Here is a 20189-nt window from a genome sequence, read left to right on the forward strand (position 1 = left end):
GAAAAATTGATGCTTTTGAACTGTGGTGTTGGAGAAGACTCTTGAGAGTCCCTTGGACAGCAAGGAGATCCAACCAGTCCATTCTGAAGGAGATCAGCCCTGGGATTTCTTTGGAAGGAATGATGCTAAGGCTGAAACTCCAGTACTTTGGGCACCTCATGCGAAGAGCTGACTCATTGGAAAAGACTCTGATGCTGGGAGGGGTTGGGGGCAGGAGGAGAAGGGGATGACAGAGGATGAGATGGCTGGATGGCATCACTGACTTGATGGATGTGAGTCTGGGTGAACTCTGGGAGTTGGTGATGGACAGGGAGGCCTGGCATGCTGCAATTCATGGGGTCGCAAAGACTTGGACACGACTGAGAGACTGAACTGAAGGATGTACTTTGGCTTCCTTGGTGACTTAGCAGTAAAGAACCTGCCTGCCAATGCAAAAGACTTGGGTTTGATCCCTGAGTTGGGAAGATCCCGTGGAGAAGGAAATGGCAATCCACTCCAGCATTATTGTCTGGAAAATCCCATGGACAGAGGAGCCTGGTGGGCTACAGTCCATGGGGTTGCAGAAGAGTCAGACATGACTTAGCAACTAAACAACAACAAGGATGTATTTGGTCAAAAAAAGAATTCATTTTTATTTAATAAAATGACGAAGTGATATTATGATTTAGGTTAAACTTTCCTGATATTTCTAAATAGCTTCAAGACTAAGTTTCTAGTTTTATTTTTTTAAATCCCAAGTGAAAATATGTTCTGAATACTCCTCCTAACACTTTCACATAAAGGAACATTTTTCCTGCCATAGTCATCCTCCACGTGGCCACATCTACCATGCTCTTCTCTGGCTTCATGTTACTCAGCTTCTTAGCACCATTCCACACAGCTGACTCTTTCTTTTTTGGCCTCGTGAGTCAGTCTTTCCTGGTTTATCCCTACATCAACGACCATTCCTTCTGAGTTTTCTTTGGTCACTTCAGTATTCATTCATTTAATATTTCCTACATACACAGAAATTTCTACATGATTCCCTGTAAGTCACTGCCTGGACTAGCCTTTCAGATTTATATCTCTGCTCATGCCATTCCCTTGAGTTCTAAACCTGTGTTTGAATCTGCCTAATGAACATCTTGATTTGGATATTGAATAGGCCAATTACGCTTCACATATCCATCATGTACTTTTTGGCCTGTATCCCCCAAATCTGCTCTTCCTCTAGTCTTATCCTCCTAGTAATGACACCCCTATGCATATAAGGGTCTAAAGCAAAACTTAGAGACTCATCCTTGAGATTTTTCTTCTCCTTATCCTGAATATCCCATATATCCAAAAAATCTGTCAATTCAATTTACAAAACGTCAGTCAAACCCATCCATTGCTCGCCTTCCTCTTTGCCAGTCCTAGAGCAAGCCACACTGTGAACTGTAGTAATAAACTTGTTTTCCTTAGTCACCTCGTTTCTTTCAGTCCATTCCTCCAATGGGATGTTTTAAGAACACAAATTCTTGAATTAGAATTAAGAATTAGAATTAGATCAAACCATTTTAAAGTGCTTCAAACCCTAGGATCGCCTCCAATTACACTAAGGATAAATCCAAACTCTTCACTACAGTGTAGAAGACCCGATCTACTCTTATTCTGCGCTGTTTCTCCCACCCCATCTTGGTCTGCCCTTCCCTTCACTATCTCCTTTCAGTTCCTAGACTCTGCCAATGTTTACCAGTCTCAGGGAGCTTCACACTTGTTCTTTCTTCTGCCTGGAACCTTTTGCCCTGACCTGATGTTTTCCCTTTCTCAACCTTGGTCTCTGTTCAAATGTCACCCTCTCAGAGAGGTCTCCTGCGGTCATCTTATCCTCAGTAGCCCTCCTCTCAGTTATTCTGTATCATATCTCTATATATTGATTTACTTTAAAGAACTCTGCACAGTGTGCAAGTTTCTTGTTAATTCATTTGTTTCCTTATTTACTTCGGTCTTTTCCCAAAGATTCTAATCTTCAAGAGGCCGGGGACTTGTTCATCTTGTTCCCTGCTGTTTCTCCAGTACTTAGAACAAGTCTGTGGCTTCCCTGATAGCTCAGTTCGTAAAGAATCTGCCTGCAATGTAGGAGACCCCAGTTCGATTCCTGGGTCGGGAAGATCTGTTGGAGAGGGGGAAAAGTGACCCACTCCAGTATTCTGGCTTGGAGAACTCCATGGACTGTATAGTCCATGGGGTTGCAAAGAGTCCTTGGAAGAAAAGCTATGACCAATCTAGACAGCATATTACAAAGCAGAGACCTTACTTTGCCGACAAAGGTCCATCTAGTCAAAGCTATGGTTTTTCCAGTAGTCATGTATGGATATAAGAGCTGGACTATACAGAAAATTGAGCACCGAAGAATTGGTGCTTTTAAACTGTGGTGTTGGAGAAGACTCTTGAGAGTCCCTTGGACTGCAAGGAGATCTAACCAGTCCATCCTAAAGGAGATCAGCCCTGAGTGTTCATTGGAAGGACTGATGCTGAAGCTGAAATTCCAATACTTTGGCCTCCTGATGCGAAGAACTGACTCAATGCAAAAGACCCTGATGCTTAGAAAGACTGAAGGTGGGAGGAGAAGGGGTTGACAGAGGATGAGATGGTTGGATGGCATCACCAACTCAATCGACATGAGCTCGAGTAAACTCCAGGAGTTGGTGACGGCAGGGAGGCCTGGCGTGCTGCAGTCCATGGGGTCACATGGTAGTCAGACATGACTGAGCGACTGAACTGAACTGAACTAGAACAAGTCTAGCTCCATTAGGTGCACTGAACAAAGTATTTGCTCGAGAATGAATAAACTCAACTTTAACTACTTTCACTCTGTCACATACCTAGGGCAAGTTACAGTTTATAAAATATGAAGAAGCTTCATTTTGGGGGAAGATTCTTACTGGAAATACATTTAAGTTTTAGCTCATTTGTCAACAAGAATCTCATAGGTAACACTGAAAACATCAATATCTTGCATGCATCATATTTACAGATTCTCCTCATTAAACCTGAGGTCCACAGCACACACCATTACCCTGCTACTAGAAGAATAGGAAGAAGGAGGCTCAGAGAAACATTAAGGTACCTGAAGACCCACGGGAAGCAGGTTACAGTCTTTCTGAAAGGGCTCACCCATTTGCCCGCTACTCACCATCAAACTAACAAGGCTTATTTTACTACATCATAAATAGAGAGGTGTACGGACTGTGTATACAATTTGCAGAAAAATGTCATACTGTTTCTATCTTCTAAAAGCAGATGTGGCTTGTATCATGGATTTGGAAATAAGTTCTTTAAGGTGAAAGATGAAAATTGAGGGATGATTTATTAGAAATAAGAACAGAATGCATTAAAAAAGAATGAAAAGGAACACACCAATATATTAACAATGATTTTTGATGTTAAGATTGAGTACTTTTTCTTTTTTTCTTCATAGTTCAACCTTTGACAATATTTATGCTATCAAAATGTGCCCTTCCCACCCATACATTCACAATTAGTATAGAACTGTCCCTTAGAATACTAAAAATGAACTCTCAAGAGAGCCCGTTTAGTAAGAAGAGGAATCTTGTATTGATTTAAAGAGTACAGTGATGTTTCCCAAATATCAGTGAAGCACCTTTTCCCCCTACCATTTACATGTATTATTTATTTAATATTTATATATTATTCTACTTGACTCACTATTTAGCCTCGTTGTAAGCAGCAGTAGCTATGAAATCACAGGGTTAATTTGTTCATTATAAATATTCTCTAATATACATTAAAATTAACATATGAACATTAAAAATGTGGATTTAAAAGCCATAAAGTTCCACCAGGAAGATACAAACTGGAAACTCTGAACTATTGGGCTGATTTAATGGAAAGAACCATAAAGCAGAGTCCCTTTGTTACTTCTTCTGTATGTTAAAAGGGAAATTTTGTGGCAGTATAATTGACAATTCTACTTCAGAACTTGTACACTTTAGTCAAGTGGAAAAATGCTGTCAATCATATTCCTTGGTACAATAGAGGGTGTGAACTCAGTGCCTGGAATCATCAGGCATAGAAAAGATTTTAACGAGGGTGGTGTGATGTTTGCTGAGGGTACAGGATGTATCAGAAGAGAAACTTACATTCGTTGTCGGATCATTTTCATTCTCTGTCACACATCCCTGAAGATTTAAGTTTAGAGCTTTACAAATGATCATGATTCTCTTGGCGGCCTTCTCTTCAAATGGTTTGATCACAAACTCGGGTTCTAAAAGGTCTTTTTTCTGAAGTTTCAAGCTCTAAAAAAGTTTGGAAAGTTTTACTCAACATACACCCATCATAAGAAAAGAGTTTCTAAATTATAAACAGCAACTATACAAGTCAAGTTCACATCTGCTTAAAGAGAATTCCGACTTACATCTATATCTGGATCCAGTGAGAACAGATTTAGCCTCTCCATGTTTCGAGTTGCTTTGACAGTCTCTTCAGTTTCTGTGAGGTACTACAGAGGAAACAGTTCTTAGTTTCTACTTGGCTGGAAACCTACAGCCCAGCCCCACACACATGGCCAAGAAACAGTCCCTTAGTATTATCACTGTTTTAATATCATCCATCAACACTCTGCAATCTTACAGAAACATGCTTTTTGTTTTCTGACTGTTGTGTTTCTTAGTCTAAATCTTAAAGCATTTACATTTTTTCCATGAAAGCGATAAGTAAGAAGTAATTTGAGTTTATTTGCACAGAAAAATGTCAGCTTTATTACTTTCGTGAAGTCTGGGTGCAGGCTGTTTTCTGAAGAATCAGCTTCCTCTGGTGTGCTTTCACAAGTTACAGCATTATCCAGGGAATCTTGAAAAGATACATCAAGACCAGGTCATTAAATAATCTTCATGAATCACTCATTTTTCAAGCCTGTGACATATCGAAACTGGGTTAGACTCAAGAGCGATGAGGAATGGACACTGGTGAGAAGATACCTTCACTGTGCCCTGGCTCTAGTCCTCCACATAGTTGGAAAAACTGGGCCTGGAAATCGGATGTCCTGGTGATCATTTTGGGACACTCTTCATGACACCATCCTGGGCCCATAAGAACTCTGGACCCTTACAATACTACATTCATACTTGGGGTTGTCTTGTCTCACTTCATCAGTGTATACTAAAGCTTTCTTACATATGAAAATATTTTTGATAATTCTGACTCTCAGGCCATCAACATAAAACCTACATTCTAGCTTCAGTTAGTTAAACTCTCTAGGACTCTGGAAACATTAATATTCTAGTTGATGATGATTAAGTAAATCATGAGTGTAAAACACCTTCTACGGTATATAGCAGGAGTTAAAACCAACACTAATTTTCTTCTTCTTTATCCCATGACTCTCGTACATGATAGGCTACCAGAACTTAAAGACTCTTTGGGGGACCTCTCTGGTGGTTCAGTGGTTAAAAATCCTCCTTCCAATGCAGAGGATGTGGGTCAATCCCTGCTGGGGGAACTAAGATCCCACATGCCCTGGGGGAACTAAGTCTGAGTGTCATAACTAATATCCAATGCAGTCAAATAAATAAATTAACTAAAAAGATAAAGACTCTCTGGTTTTAATGTACCATGTATTGTGCAAAATGTCTTAGAACAGTTTTCCTTTGGGAGGAGTGACTGAGAATAAACTTGTCTTCCACATGACTATTAATATAAACCTGTTTTCCTCCTCTTCTTCTCACCATTTTTTCCCCTTTCTCTTGCTCTCTTCTCTTTGCCTAGAATGGCTTAGAGTCTGATGAAAGAACTGGGATGGGCAGAAGAAAAATTTTTTATCTTATAAAAATCTCTGATCTCATGCAAAATTTATGGAACTTTCACAACTTGCCTTATCTCCATGGGGTCAAAAGCACACATGAAAGATGCTTTTCAACTATAAGGAAAGGATGTATGTTTGCCATTACACAGTAATGTTCATTAATTAAATTTAATGGGATCCATAAAACACAGAATCTCTCCTCTAACATCCCATTAGACATGGTCATTTTTTAAAAATATTGCTGATCAATGATTCCCAATATCATTTGCTGGATGTCGGCCTCAAATCACTGCCAGTCAACTTAAAAATCATACCTCTGTGAGGTGACCCCCACTATTCAGTAAAAGTAAAGGTTTGGGGGGTGATTTCCTGGAGCAAACAGCTCAGGGTTGGATGAGCTAGACCTGACAGCTACCAGGGTTACTAGCAGCTAAAATGAACCAAATGCACAGGTCATAGTTGGCAAGGGAGGCGGGTAGTGTGCTCACCCAGCCCCAGATCCGTGAGCTCTGCACTCCTCCTGCCCTGAGGGGGCCCCTCAGGACTGATCTGCAGGATTCGGTTGAGGGTGTGGATCCATTCATCCATATCTGACTCAGTCTCAGCCGCCAACACAAAATAGGTCAGGTCATTCATTTTCAATTCAAAGGCATATTTTCTTAGCCTGTTATTCTGCAGCATAAAAAGAAAAAAATACCAACTAAGTCTTAGAGAGTGAGAGAGATTTTGTCATGGGGTTTTCCACACAAGGAGATGATGTCAAGGAGATTTTCCAAAACAGATAAAAGTTTAGATGGCTAAGAATTATTTTGGGCTTTCCAGGTGGTGCTAGTTGTAAAGAATCTGCCTGCCAATGAAGTAGACATAAGAGACATAGATTTGATCCCTGGGTGGGGACAGGTCTGGAGGGCTATAATCCATGGGATCACAAAGAGCTGGACATGACTGAGTACACCACATCTGCATCTACAAGAATTATTTTATTTGGTTTCTTTCAAGGATTTTTGGACAAAGAAGATATTTTAAGGTTTTTGTTGACTGGGTGAGCATGTGGGCTCAAACATTTCATCTTCAGGCCTGGGGGAAGTGTATTCTAAGCTTCTTTAAACAGTTGCTTTGAGTTGCTACCTTCACTTTCTCACCTTGTGTTCTGTCCACAATTCACTCCAGTTGTGATTTTGACCCCATCATATCCCAGAGGCTGCACTTGCCAAGGTCACCAACAAACTCTACGTTGCTGTACTACCCCAAGGGCTATACAATCTCTGTTAACCTTTCAGCAGAATTGACACAGTGGCTACTTCCTCCTTCATGAAACCCATCTCTCTCTGGTTCCCATGACTACACTCTATTTCAGTTTTCTTTCCTCCTGAATAGCAACCACTTTTCAGTCACCTCTATTGGCTCTTCCTTACCTTGTGACTTGTCATGCCAACCTCAGCTCTGCCTTAGACTCTTTTCTTCCTTATCTGGTCCAATGACTTTAAATGACATCCACACGCCAGGGGCTCCCAATTCCTTTCTCTGCCTCTGGCTTCTTCATCAACCTCCAGACTTTTGTCTTACTTGACATCTCTACTTGCATTTTGTGACCATGAGGCTTTATTCTAGTTTGCTGGATGTGTTCCCATCATAGACTTTGTTGCTGCCATAAAGGCCTGAAACAACCCTCCCATCCCACTCACCAGGTATGTATTTACATACATAAAACCATGTTTGCCCTTCACGTACTTAGGTGACTTGTATTCACTCTTCAGATCTGAACTAAAATTATCCTTGCTCAATGAAACTTCCTCAATTCCCCAGTTAGGACAATGTTCTTGTCTTCCAGGGTATGCACAAAAATTTGGGATTGCATGCTTATTCACTTTCATTTGTTTGTTTGCACAGCATATTCCTCCCTTCCAACTGCCTTCATGAGAGCTGGAGCACCACTATAGCCTTCACAGTGCCATCACACAGAAGGATTCAACAGTGCATTTAAAACAATTATTTCTTATGAATGGGACAGAAGAGGTTCCAATCTTGGGGAATGAATGAACAACTGAAGAAATACACTAACAAATGAAAAACAGAATTTTCTGTTGTGCAGAGAATTAAAGTGGTCTGATTTGATGAGTAACTACCTTAGATTAGACTTTCACAGAAGGTGAAATCTATAAAGAGAAGTTAGCTGTTTAAAGATCAAAGAAGCACAATTAAAGTAGTGGGAATACAAAAGCAGATTATTATAGTAGTTTATATACATTTCTGCCATGAGATTAGAAATATAAATGCAAAGTAGAAACTTCCCCGAATGATAACTAGAATTATGTAACCTGGGGTGGTTGAAAGAATTCCTGAAGATATTCTGTCTTCAAATCACTCCCAGGTAACTCTGATACAAGTATTCAATTCTTACACACACTGTTCTAAAGCCTAAGAGCACTCACAGCTGTAGTAAAGCAAGACTCTATACAATTAAAGTAAGTAAAATGCAAATAAGAGTAGAAATCGAAGATGAGAGTGGCACCATAGTGTGGGAGTACAACTTAAACATCAAGGTATAAACTCTTTCTGAGAACAAGATTGCTGTTTCTTGGAGGCAAAAGAAAATAATCTTTAATATACTTCTGGTAATCTTCTCTTCCTTTGGGATGCTCTGAGAACTTCCCAAAATAGCTTTCAACTTCCACAATAGCATGATTACTACTACAAACATGACACTTATTAAACATTTGCCGGCTATATATCTGGCCCTGTGTTGAGTTTACACTCATCATTTTTATTTAAATCTCATAACAACTCTATGAGAGACACTATTATCATTCCATTTAGCATATGAAAACACTGAGGCTTGGGGAGACAAATGAAAACCTGCTCGAAATACATGGACACCAAGTGGTGGAGACAGGAAGTAATCCCTTTACACTTTAATACCCCCTGAGACAACCCAGCATAAGGAAGATGTTCATTGGTTGCTGTTCTTCTTTGCCACCTGCTGGGCATTATCACACTCTAAAGGGGCAGCCATGCCTGGGGGTGCTGGTTTCTGAAAGTAGACACTGGGACAACATGTAAGCCTCAGGAAAAAGAAAAATTTGTGGATTGAAGGAGAAAAAAAAATTAGCTAAAAAACTAACTGATCCTCACTGTGGGGTTTAACAGCTCAAGTGGCACTTTCTAGACTCTGCCAAAGACAAGTGCTTTGCTCATATTCATGCTGCTAAGTCACTTCAGTCGTGTCTGACTCTGTGCGACCCCAGAGATGGCAGCCCAACAGGCTCCCCCGTCCCTGGGATTCTCCAGGCAAGAACACTGGAGTGGGTTGCCACTTCCTTCTCCAATGCACGAAAGTGAAAAGTGAAAGTGAAGTCGCTCAGTCATGTCCGACTCTTCCCGACCCCATGGACTGCAGCCTACCAGGCTCTTCCATCCATGGGATTTTCCAGGCAAGGGTACTGGAGTGGGGTGCCATCGCCTTCTCTGGCTCATATTCACACTTTCCCATTATTGTCAATTATTATTATTTCTTTGCCTTGTAAGGATTCTCTTGCAGACTGGCATTTTCAATAGCCCATGAGCCCAGGGCAGAAGGTGACTAGTCATCCTCAGTGCAGTGACAGTGTTCATTCTTAAAAGGTTCTATCAGGTTTGTATTTTGTGCTGGGCAAAAACAGACAAGGTCTCTGCCCAGAGAGGGGAGACAGGTGTTAACCAATTCATCATCCAAATGTGAAATTGGAAGGTAAATGTGCTTAACTTCTGTATGAATGTACTGAAGTAGAGGAATAAATAAACTGTGGAAAATTCTGAAAGAGATGGGAATACCAGACCACCTGACCTGCCTCTTGAGAAACCTATATGCAGGTCAGGAAGCAACAGTTAGAACTGGACATGGAACAACAGACTGGTTCCAAATAGGAAAAGGAGTACGTCAAGGCTGTATATTATCACCCTACTTGTTTAACTTATATGCAGAGTACATCATGAGAAACACTGGGCTGGAAGAAACACAAGCTGGAATCAAGATTGCTGGGAGAAATATCAATAACCTCAGATGTGCAGATGATACCACCCTTATGGCAGAAAGTGAAGAGGAACTCAAAAGCCTCTTGATGAAAGTGAAAGAGGAGAGTGAAAAAGTTGGCTTAAAGCTCAACATTCAGAAAATGAAGATCATGGCATCCGGTCCCATCACTTCGTGGGAAATAGATGGGGAAACAGTGGAAACAGTGTCAGACTTTGTTTTTTTGGGTTCCAAAATCACTGCAGATGGTGACTGCAGCCATGAAATTAAAAGACACTTACTCCTTGGAAGGAAAGTTGTGTCCAACCTTGATAGCATATTGAAAAGCAGAGACATTACTTTGCCAACAAAGGTCCATCTAGTCAAGGCTATGGTTTTTCCTGTGGTCATATATGGATGTGAGAGTTGGACTGTGAAGAAGGCTGAGCGCTGAAGAATTGATGCTTTTGAACTGTGGTGTTGGAGAAGACTCCTGAGAGTCCCTTGGACTGCAAGGAGATCCAACCAGTCCATTCTGAAGGAGATCAGCCCTGGATTTCTTTGGAGGGAATGGTGCTGAAGCTGAAACTCCAGTACTTTGGCCACCTCATGCGAAGAGTTGACTCATCGGAAAAGACTCTGAAGCTGGGAGGGATTGGGGGCAGGCGGAGAAGGGGACGACAGAGGATGAGATGGCTGGATGGCATCACTGACTCGATGGACGTGAGTCTGAGTGAACTCTGGGAGTTGGTGATGGACAGGAGGCCTGGCGTGCTGCGATTCATGGGGTCACAAAGAGTCGGACACGACTGAGCAATTGAACTGAACTGAGAGGAATAAAAATCAAAGTATAGACATTCTTTTTTGAGAATAGGATTGTTATTGCAGCATGAGAATTGCAACATGAAAATACTACTATTCTTGCAGAACCCTCTGTGTTCTGTGAGAATACAGAAAAGATAACTTTGACGAGGAAAATGCCACAGCTTTATATATATATATACATATATTTGTATAAATTCCTTTACTAAAGTTAAATTTATATAGAGTGAAATACACAAATCAAGCTTTTGACAAATGCATAAACTTATGTAATCCACACCCAGCTTTTTCAGATCATTTTGGCTTCAATGTAAACAGAATGGGGGGGGGCAGTGGCTGGAAAGGCAGTGACCCCAACATTTCCTATGCAAAGCAAACATCTGGGTAGTTTCTTTAAGAATGCAAATTCTTAGAAGCTATGCTGTCCTCAAGAGGGAGGGCCAGACTCCTTCACACACCCTCCCACACACTTCCCCGGGTGCTGAAGAAGGAGGTCCATAAAACCGCCTGTGACCTGCACTGACAGAGAGGGTCTAAGGTCAAAGACAGTCGACCGAGAGCAGGAATGAAAGACAGACGTGCGTCCCATGACAGTATCATACCTTCAAAACACCACAGGAACAGAATAGACCCTCAGGAAAGAATAGAAGTGCTCAGAGCAGATCTAAAGTAGCTGAGTGGGGCAGGATGCAAACAAATCTCAGTGTTTTCTTGAAAACAAACAAATGAAAGAATCTGCTTGACTAATCTGATGCTGTAAATAATGGGGAAGGGTAGATGCAAAGCCGCGTAAAATGCTTGTATTAGGTCCAAATTAAAAGTGGATTGAGCTGCAACTTGCTTTCAAATGGAGATGTCAAGGAACTAATAAAAAATTACAAAAATTGATTTTCTAAATTGCCTTCTGTATGTGAATTAAATATGGCTGACAACGTCAACAATATTACATATTTTAAAAAATCTGAGCAAAATATAATAAGCTCTTGTTTCTCAAAAAGGGGTATTTATAAATGAAATAAATATTCTATTCACAATTTCTCTCAAAAGCCAAATTATCTTTTTCTCCTTGGAGTGAAAGAGAACTACTTTCAGTGCAGAGAAGCTTATGCTGGGGAAGATTAAGATGCCTTAAGTGGTTTTCTATCTCACCCTCTGTAATCTTCAAGATAATGGCATATAAAACAGCAAAAAAGAAAGGACCAGAAGTAGAAAACCAATGGGACATTTTAATAACCGTGAAATGCAATGTTAAGTCATTAAAATGATAATCAAGAAGTAATCGTATTCTTCTTCTCACTCCTCAAATCTTCCTTTATTTTCCTGAAATCAGTATCCCTGGTGACTGATACAGTTTCTTTGTTCATTCAAGCTCACCACAGTCTATCTACATGACTTCATAAATAAAAGGAAACTGGAAATATGTCCTAATGCCATCTGATGTGCTTAATGAGTTGTGGCAAATGGATTGCTTTTCACACTGCTCACCTAGAAAAGCTTTGAAATAGATACTTCAATGAAACCACTAAAGCCAATGGAGGATGGAATATTGAAGGGAGTTATCCAAGCAAAATATGCCACTGTACCTGTTCTGTTGCTGGCATCTTTGACAGAATTTTGAAGAAACAGGAGAAGAGCCACACAACATCAAATTCAGGTTAGTGGTATTGGTGGCTACTATCCATGCAATCCTTTCCATTCTCTGTATGTTCATTCATTCAAATACATACTTGTTCAATACATACAAAAATATATTGGCTATTTTCTATGTGCTAGGTAGAGAGCGCTAAAAAATGTTCAAGTGACGTGCTTGCCCCCACGGAACTTACATTCTAGTGCAATGTAATGTCAGGAAACAAGCAATATAACGTGCAATATATATATATATATATGCAATATATGTATTACATTGGAGTATGAAATGGCAATCTAGTAGTCTTGCCTGGAAAATCCTGTGGACAGAGGTGCCTGGCAGGTCACAGTCCATGGGGTCACAAAGAGTTGGCCATGGCTGAGTACATATACACACATTTGTATAATACACTGTAGCATCATGCAGTAATATCATTCTTGCAAATGATATCAGAACCTAGTTTTTGAGATGTGTCACACATGTTTAATTACTCATGCACATGCTATATTTATTCTGTGTTTTTTGGCGCATCTTTCCATAGGTGAGAAGCTCTTTGAAGACAGGAACCACATCTAATTTATGTTTGGCTTTCCCACAAAGCTTTGCATGTAGCAAAATTTTCCATATATATTTGCTGAAATAAATGCTACATCTAAATTTCACGGCTTAAAATGACACACATCTATCTTCAGAGTGTTTCTTCTGCCTGTTGGCTTATGTAGGATAAATGTATTGATATGTATCTATGCAAGCATACCCACTAGATATATGATCACCAAAGTATTTCCTTGGGCATCTTTCTGTAAGTCTGGATTTCCCTCAGCTTCAAATCTAATTTTTCCACTTATTAGCTCTGTTACTTGGGCAAGTCACTTTATCTCTCTGAGCTTTATTTTAATAAATTGAGACAATAATAATGCATTTTCCATAAACTGTTGTCAAATACTATATTAGATGAAGAAGATTACAAGTGTCATTCTGGTTTTTATTTTTATCACGGGAAGTGAGATTCTTAACCACCAAGGTTTGCTGGGGGGTTTATAGGTTATAGGTGACTTCTAAATTTGTTTTCATTGGCAGGTACACATCTTTTTTTTTTCCTTCCCATTATGACTGCCTTTACGTGGGCACACACAGTCTGAGATGCTCTGTGTTATCTCACACAGGAGAAGGAAGTGACCCTACTTCCTGTAGTGGTCTGGGCTGCAGAAAGCATCTGAATGTTTAGACTTTGGTTAAGCCTCAAAGGCCATTATCTTGGGACCTATATTCACAAGGTAGCAGATCCAGGACCTAGGAGGAAACTAACAATGTTCAGTTCCAGATGCGTGCATGCGTGCTCAGGCGTGTCTGGCTCTTTGCCACCCCATGGACTGCAGCTCACCAGGCTCCTCTGTCCATGGGATTTTCCAGGCAAGAATACTGAAGCAGGTTGCCATGCCCTTCTCCAAGGGATCTTTCCAACTCAGGATCAAACCTGGGTCTCCTGTGTTGGCAGGCAGAGTCTTTACCACTGCGTCACCTGCGAAGCCTGTTCAGCTTTAAGCCTTTATGTATAAAGTGACTTCAGTCATTGTCACTGTTAATATTGGGGCACTGAGTAGATGGGATTCCTGGGCTATTTACTCCGTTCAGAGTGGCAGTGGCATCCATCTGGGATGGATGGATGGATAAATGAATGAATGAGTGAATGAATGAATGAATAAATGAGAAGACTCTGAAGGAACAAGACAGGATAGATTAGGCTTAAATAGCCCTTAATCTCAGACCAAAACTGAAATAGTAAAAGTTGGAAGTTTTGCTTCAGACTGGAAATGAGGGGTATAAAAAAGATCTAGTACTGTTTCATGACACTACAAAGAGTGGAAAACTACTGTAAGGTCTCTATTTTACCAAGATCAGGAAATTCCTAACCATAAACATCACCTAAAGTCTCTGAGGGGCTTCCCTGATGGCTCAACAGGTAAAGAATCTGCCTAAAATGCAGGTGACACAAGGGACTCGGTTTCAATCCTTGGATTGGGAAGATCCCCTGGAAGAGGAAAATGGCAACTCACTCTAGTATTCTTGCCTGGAAAATGCCATGGACTGAGGAGTCGGTGGGCTATAGTCTGTGAGATAGCAAAGAGTCAGACAGGACTGAGTGACTAATGCTTGCAGAGTCTCTGAGAATTTTGGGTAGGAGTTTCTCTCTACTTGAAGTAGCCCTTAAAACATATTTCTGAGAATTCCAAGCCGTGTACTCCTAGGAAAAATGGTGCTATAGAATGGGTTTGAATGAAGCAAACTAAAACGGCTTATTCACGAAAGAGTGTTATGAGCTGGAACGCACTGAGAATGCTGGGTGGTAGGCAGCACTTTCTGAGGCAAACTGTTTTTCTTCTCTGTTTTATTCAAATGAAACTGACAATGATTCTTAATAAAATAGGTCTGACTCATTCTATTATTCATTTGCTTTGTGCTTCTGTGCGTACGTGTTTCATCTTCAGGCACATTTTGTACCTGAAAGCTTGATAGAACAAAGACTAAACTGGCACTGTATCATTCAGAATCTTCTTTTCAGATGTAAAAACTTGCAAGTCAGAAAGAGCTGTAAGCAAATATGTGAGAACTGGGATCCAGATACAAGATGACAAGGACCTAGATGTCTATCTTCCCAAAGGGATCTCAAGAAACTAAAGGTCCCTCCTATAAAGGATAACAAGCTTATGATAAAGAAGAATATAAATACAGGGATATAGAGCTGAACTCTTTAAAAGATAGAGTACATGATCCCCAATATGTGAATGATTATTTATTGGAAGATGAAGTAGGATTATTCAACTCTGCTTTAATATGTAGAATCTACCTTGGGAATTCCTACCTATGTGCCCGTTCTTTTCTATGCATTCTTATAGCCAACCCAGAAGTGTTTATCACTGTTCTGTGCTCCTAGAACATTCCATAGAAAGTACATTTATACCACCATTATAGCTCTTGAGAAACTGTGTAATAGTTATGAGCCTATGTCCTCCTCTGGTTATGACTTCGGCAAGGAATTCCTAATGCCTAAACACATTTCTAGCATGTCATAAGTACTAAGTAAGCTTTTTGGATGAGTGAATAAATGAATGAATAAAGAAATGGATAAATTAGCCAGCTTGAAGTGTTAGTCAATCAGTTGTGTCCAGCTCTTTGCAATACCAGGGACTGAAGCCCGCCAGGCTCCTCTGTCCATGGAATTCTCCAGGCAAGAATACTGGAGTGGGTTGACATTCCCTTCTCCAGGGGATCTTCCCAACCCAGGGATCAAACCTGGGTCTCCTGCATTGCAAGCAGATTCTTTACCATGTCAATCAATATTTTCTAGAAGGGCTTTCCCATGATGGGACGTTTAGCTCTCAAAGTTGTGACTTTTATAATTAATGGAAAGACTGGGAAAGGCTGGCTGAGGACACACTGTCTCCCAGATCCTTTTTTAGTTTAGTTTTACAGATGAAACACTGGGAATAAAACAGCTTGAGTAACTTACTCAAGGCTCTTAGATAGTAAAGGGTGAAACCAGAATTCAAACATCGACTTGTATACACCCCACTCTTATGTTTTTCCTTGGAGGACATTCTCTTTCCAAGGCACTGCTTAAGCAGAGACTGAAACATGGTCTAAAAGGTAATGGAGAAGAGGTGAAAGGTCAGATTAGAGCACTAACTGACTCTGTGTTCAACAGAGTTATACCACTCTTGGAAGAAGAAATTACACAGGAATCTATGTCTCTGCAAACTTAACACCTAGCAAGGGATACAATGATACTTCTTAAAAGATGATGACTCATTGGCTACAGCAAGTTTGGAGGTACAAAGGGAAAAGAAAGTATTCAGTTTTTCAGCTCAATGTCTATAAAATGTAGTTATTGATCTTTAAACCTATTGTTAAAGTCTTACTTCATATTTCTAAAGCCAAAGAGTCTCCTTTGTGACCAACAATAGAAAACTATCTCCATCTTCCATTAAGATCCTTACTGCCCTTTCCATATGGAAAGTTGGCAACTGTGTTAGAAAGCAATTATCTTTCATTTCTAGTGGAGGGCTCAGCAACACTTAATTAATTCTTTCCCTTTAAAGTTCAGTATTATTACTTTCTGGAGAAATTCCAGATTTTAACAGCTAAACCATCCAGAAATAGATGAGGCTTAAGTGACTGAAGAGAATTCTATTTTGCATCCATGCATCTGAGGGCCCTCGGTATGAATCCAAGAGGCAATCTAAGCCATGTAGCAAGCTATGTGAATGCCCACGGTTTGGTGGAAACACAAAGAATTGTTCCTAGTGACTTGTGATCAGAAACAGAGTCCTCAATCTCAATGAGCCAGCGTTTAATGTTAAATTGGAGGGAAGACTACTAAAACACTTGATTGCTTCAATTTTTACATGAGAAAGAATAAAAATGTTCGATCATCAGAGTAGAAAGAATAAGATGTCCAAATGAGGCGTATGGAATTTTTCTGCTTCTTTTTGCCAAAATGGTCCATATCAAATTTAATACTAAGGACAATAATTTGAGGACAAATTAGTGCAGAAGAGCATTGTTGGTTAAAATTGCCATGTCTGAGTTTCAGTTTCTGAGATTCAACTCTTGAGAACCAATGCAATATAATCCTTGCCCTTGAAGAAACCTGCTCTTAGAAGGAGGATGATGTGTATATACACTGTAAATTTACAATTGCAATATTACCTAAAAATAAAGGTAACATTCATGAAGAACTTTCTTTGAACTATGTGATTTACATATAAGCATACTGCATTCTTTAGCTCAGTGGATCTCTACACTGTAGCTATACAGGTGGTCATTTTCCTCTTGTCCTTGCATATATCAGACTTGCTCTAGCCTCAGGACATTTGTACTTGTTGCCCCTGCTCATGTTTTAATCTCTAGATCAAATATTTTCTCTTCATAAATGTTTCTATCACTTCTGGAGCATAAAGATTCCTTTCCAACTTCACCATGTGTCTCTCCCCATTCTGTAGCCTTGTTCATTTTCTTTATTCCAGATTTTAACAACTATTCCATTCCGTTATTTCTTTTTTTTTCCCCCCTGCCTATTTTCTGTTTTCCTTACTTTATTGAAGTAAGTTTTGTGAAAGCAAGTCTCTAGGCTGCCTTCCATCTCCACTGAATCCTTAAGAGTCTGAAATAGTTTTTGGCTCATATCAGGTACTCCATAAATATTTTTAGAATGAATGAATGATGATTGGATGAATGCATTTTTCAATTAAAAAAACTCTCAGGGAAAAAGAGATTTCTACTCACCTGTACCACACCTGTACAGGAATCCAAAAAGATACAGCCTTTGGGTTCTTTGGATATTTTTTCATCTTTGTAAAAATTCATGATGTAGGAATTATCTGGCAACTGAGTCAGCTGGAAGAAGCGCTTTTTGAATGACTAAATAAAGGAAAAAAATATGAGGAAGTAGTTCAAATTCATGGAAATTAGAATTTTCTAATCCCTTCAAGAATACTACATTTCTTGAGCACTGTTCTGAGAAGAGCATCTTCCTTTCTCATAAATAAAATATGACATGAAACACAAACTCAGTGCAAATAGCTCACCTCAGTTGTGTGACTAAAGAGGGGGTGGGTGTCACGAAAGGTGGCAGAAACGAAAATGAGTCTCTATGTCTCCTTACCCGAACAGTAACGGTGTTGTTCACGGTGCTGTTAAAATTCCCCTTGTAGAGCCAACCAGACTTGAAAACTCCGGTCCCTCCCGTTCCCCCTCCGCCCTTGGAAGATGAGTGGGAAGTGGTATCCTGTACAAAAGGCATCATTAGCATCACAGCAATCTTTGTGAATCCCAGATCCTAGACACTGCACTTAAAAATGAGACTCCCTTTTTCTCTGACTCATCTGAAATAATCATGTTCAATTTCAAAACAAACGTGATTCGTTTTGTCTAAAAACCCTCACACCAACGGTTACTGCAGCTTTAGGAGAAATTAGTCTGAATTTCAAACATGTTAGATAGGACCTAATTATCCTCATGTTTTAAACATTTCACTCTCAACCATTTACTTACTTCATCCTTATCAGCATCTTCATGGTCAACCTCAAAGGAATGTGAAGGAAGTTTCTCTGGTTTGTATTCTGCTCTAATATTAAAAAAAAGAAGAAAAAAGATTCTGATTTGTCATTTGAGACATTGCTTTCAGCTGAGTAACAGCTTCTTATAGACTTTTATAAAATAATGTTATCTCACGTGGGGCCATTTTCTTTGGAAGTACTAACTTGCCCCCTACACCATTATATCTTATCTCCAGTAAATAAATCTCCATTTTAAACGACAGAGTTACTATTTGCACAGATTTACACATGTCCTTTTTAATTAGATGAAGGCAAATGGGACAATTTTAAGGCCTTGGTGATTTATATTTTTATTCTTCCACATTTTGAAGTGGAATATAATACAGCAATATTTTCATTATTTTTTTTTCCTTTTGCTTTTATGTGACATGCTCAAGGCTTATAGGATGGTCATTTGAAAACCAGCCACTACTCTGGCCACTAGGCTGTGTTGGTCCCCAACCCTGGTGTCTCCCAAAAGTCTGCACCAACGTGACTTAGCCGCATTTGTGCTCACTTGAGGCATTTCCATGGTAGCACAGAAAACACCTCTCAGTCAGAGCGTTGCTGATCAGCCCAAAGGAGCAAGAGTGTTCACTTGGCTCTACAAATGGTAAAATAAGACAGAAATAAATGTTCCTTGACTTAATTCTATCTCATAACACATGGTTGAATGGAACCCAGATAGAATCATCCAAACTTCAGGTATTCTTTTATACCAAGCTAGAAAATCCTACATGAAGGATTTGCAAGGTAGAGCCTTTTCTTTGAAATGACTTATATTATGTAGAAGCAACCCATGAGCACATTCAGTATTTCCATTGCAAATGGTTTCCTATGTTGGTGGTATTCCAGACAGTAAGGTGAATAACCAAGGACTCTTTATATGAATATACATACATGAAAGTTAAAGTATTAATCGCTCAGTGGTGTCTGACTCTTTGCGACCCCATGGACTGTGGCCTCTGTCCATGGTATTCTCCAGGCCAGAATACTGGAGTGGGTAGCCATTCCCTTCTCCAAGGGATCTTCCTGACCCAGGGATCAAACCCAGGTCTCCCACATTGCAGGCAGATTCTTTACCAGCTGAGGCTCAAGGGAAACCCAAGAATACTGGAGTGGTAGCCTATCCCTTCCCTAGCAGATATTCCTGACCCAGGAATTGAACTGGGGTCTCCTGCATTGCAGGTGGATTCTTTACCAACTGAGCTATCAGGGAAGCACAATTATACAGGTATTCATAAAATCACCAAACTGTTCATTCACATAGAAATTCAGTGGATTCAAATGAATTCAAAATATCCTTTATCCTTCTTCTGAAAGACCTAAAAATGCCCATTCCCAAGTCACAGTAGAGGAAGTCAGAACACAAAAAGAACAGTAACCTTGCTACTAAATTGTGAAAAGCCTGAAATCAGAACCACGGTCTCCACACCTGATAAATGTGTTTTTTTTCCCCCTCTATTGTGGTAAAATATACATAACAGAAGAATTTCTATTTTAACTATTTTCATGTGCACAGTTCAGTAGCATTAAGTAGATTCATACTATACGCCCATCGTCACTGACCATCTCCAGACCATTTTAATTCCCAAACTGACTCTGTATCCATTAGACAATAACTTTCCACTTCCTCCTTTCCTCAGTCCTGGGTTATCATTGTTCTTACTTGCTGTCTCTAGGTTTTTGACTATTCTAAGTACATCTTATGAGTGGAATAAGGCAACATTTATCTTTTTGTGTCTGGCTTACTTTATTAGAATAATGTCTTCAAGGTTCATTCATATAGTGGAGTGTATCAAGAGTTCACTCCTTTTTAAGGCTGAGTAATATTCCATTGTAACCTGATAAGAGTTTGTGCCCCCA

General features: G+C 39.8%; 1 protein-coding gene across 11 annotated transcripts in view; it reads right to left on the bottom strand.

Annotated features, from left to right (window-relative positions):
• DOCK10 (dedicator of cytokinesis 10) overlaps positions 1 to 20189 on the bottom strand; it is a 304461-nt gene that overhangs the window by 108401 nt on the left and 175871 nt on the right. For all 11 annotated transcript variants that reach the window (XM_027514857.1, XM_027514867.1, XM_027514851.1 and 8 more), the window contains exons 5-11: positions 18280 to 18352; positions 17891 to 18013; positions 17512 to 17646; positions 6274 to 6457; positions 4748 to 4833; positions 4400 to 4483; positions 4125 to 4280 (exon numbers count right to left, since the gene is read on the bottom strand). In XM_027514857.1, coding sequence (XP_027370658.1) covers positions 4125 to 4280; positions 4400 to 4483; positions 4748 to 4833; positions 6274 to 6457; positions 17512 to 17646; positions 17891 to 18013; positions 18280 to 18352 — 841 coding nt within the window. The remainder of the gene's footprint in view (positions 1 to 4124; positions 4281 to 4399; positions 4484 to 4747; positions 4834 to 6273; positions 6458 to 17511; positions 17647 to 17890; positions 18014 to 18279; positions 18353 to 20189) is intronic.

This window comes from Bos indicus x Bos taurus, chromosome 2, assembly GCF_003369695.1.
Source record: "Bos indicus x Bos taurus breed Angus x Brahman F1 hybrid chromosome 2, Bos_hybrid_MaternalHap_v2.0, whole genome shotgun sequence".
NCBI classification, from domain to species: Eukaryota; Metazoa; Chordata; class Mammalia; order Artiodactyla; family Bovidae; genus Bos; species Bos indicus x Bos taurus.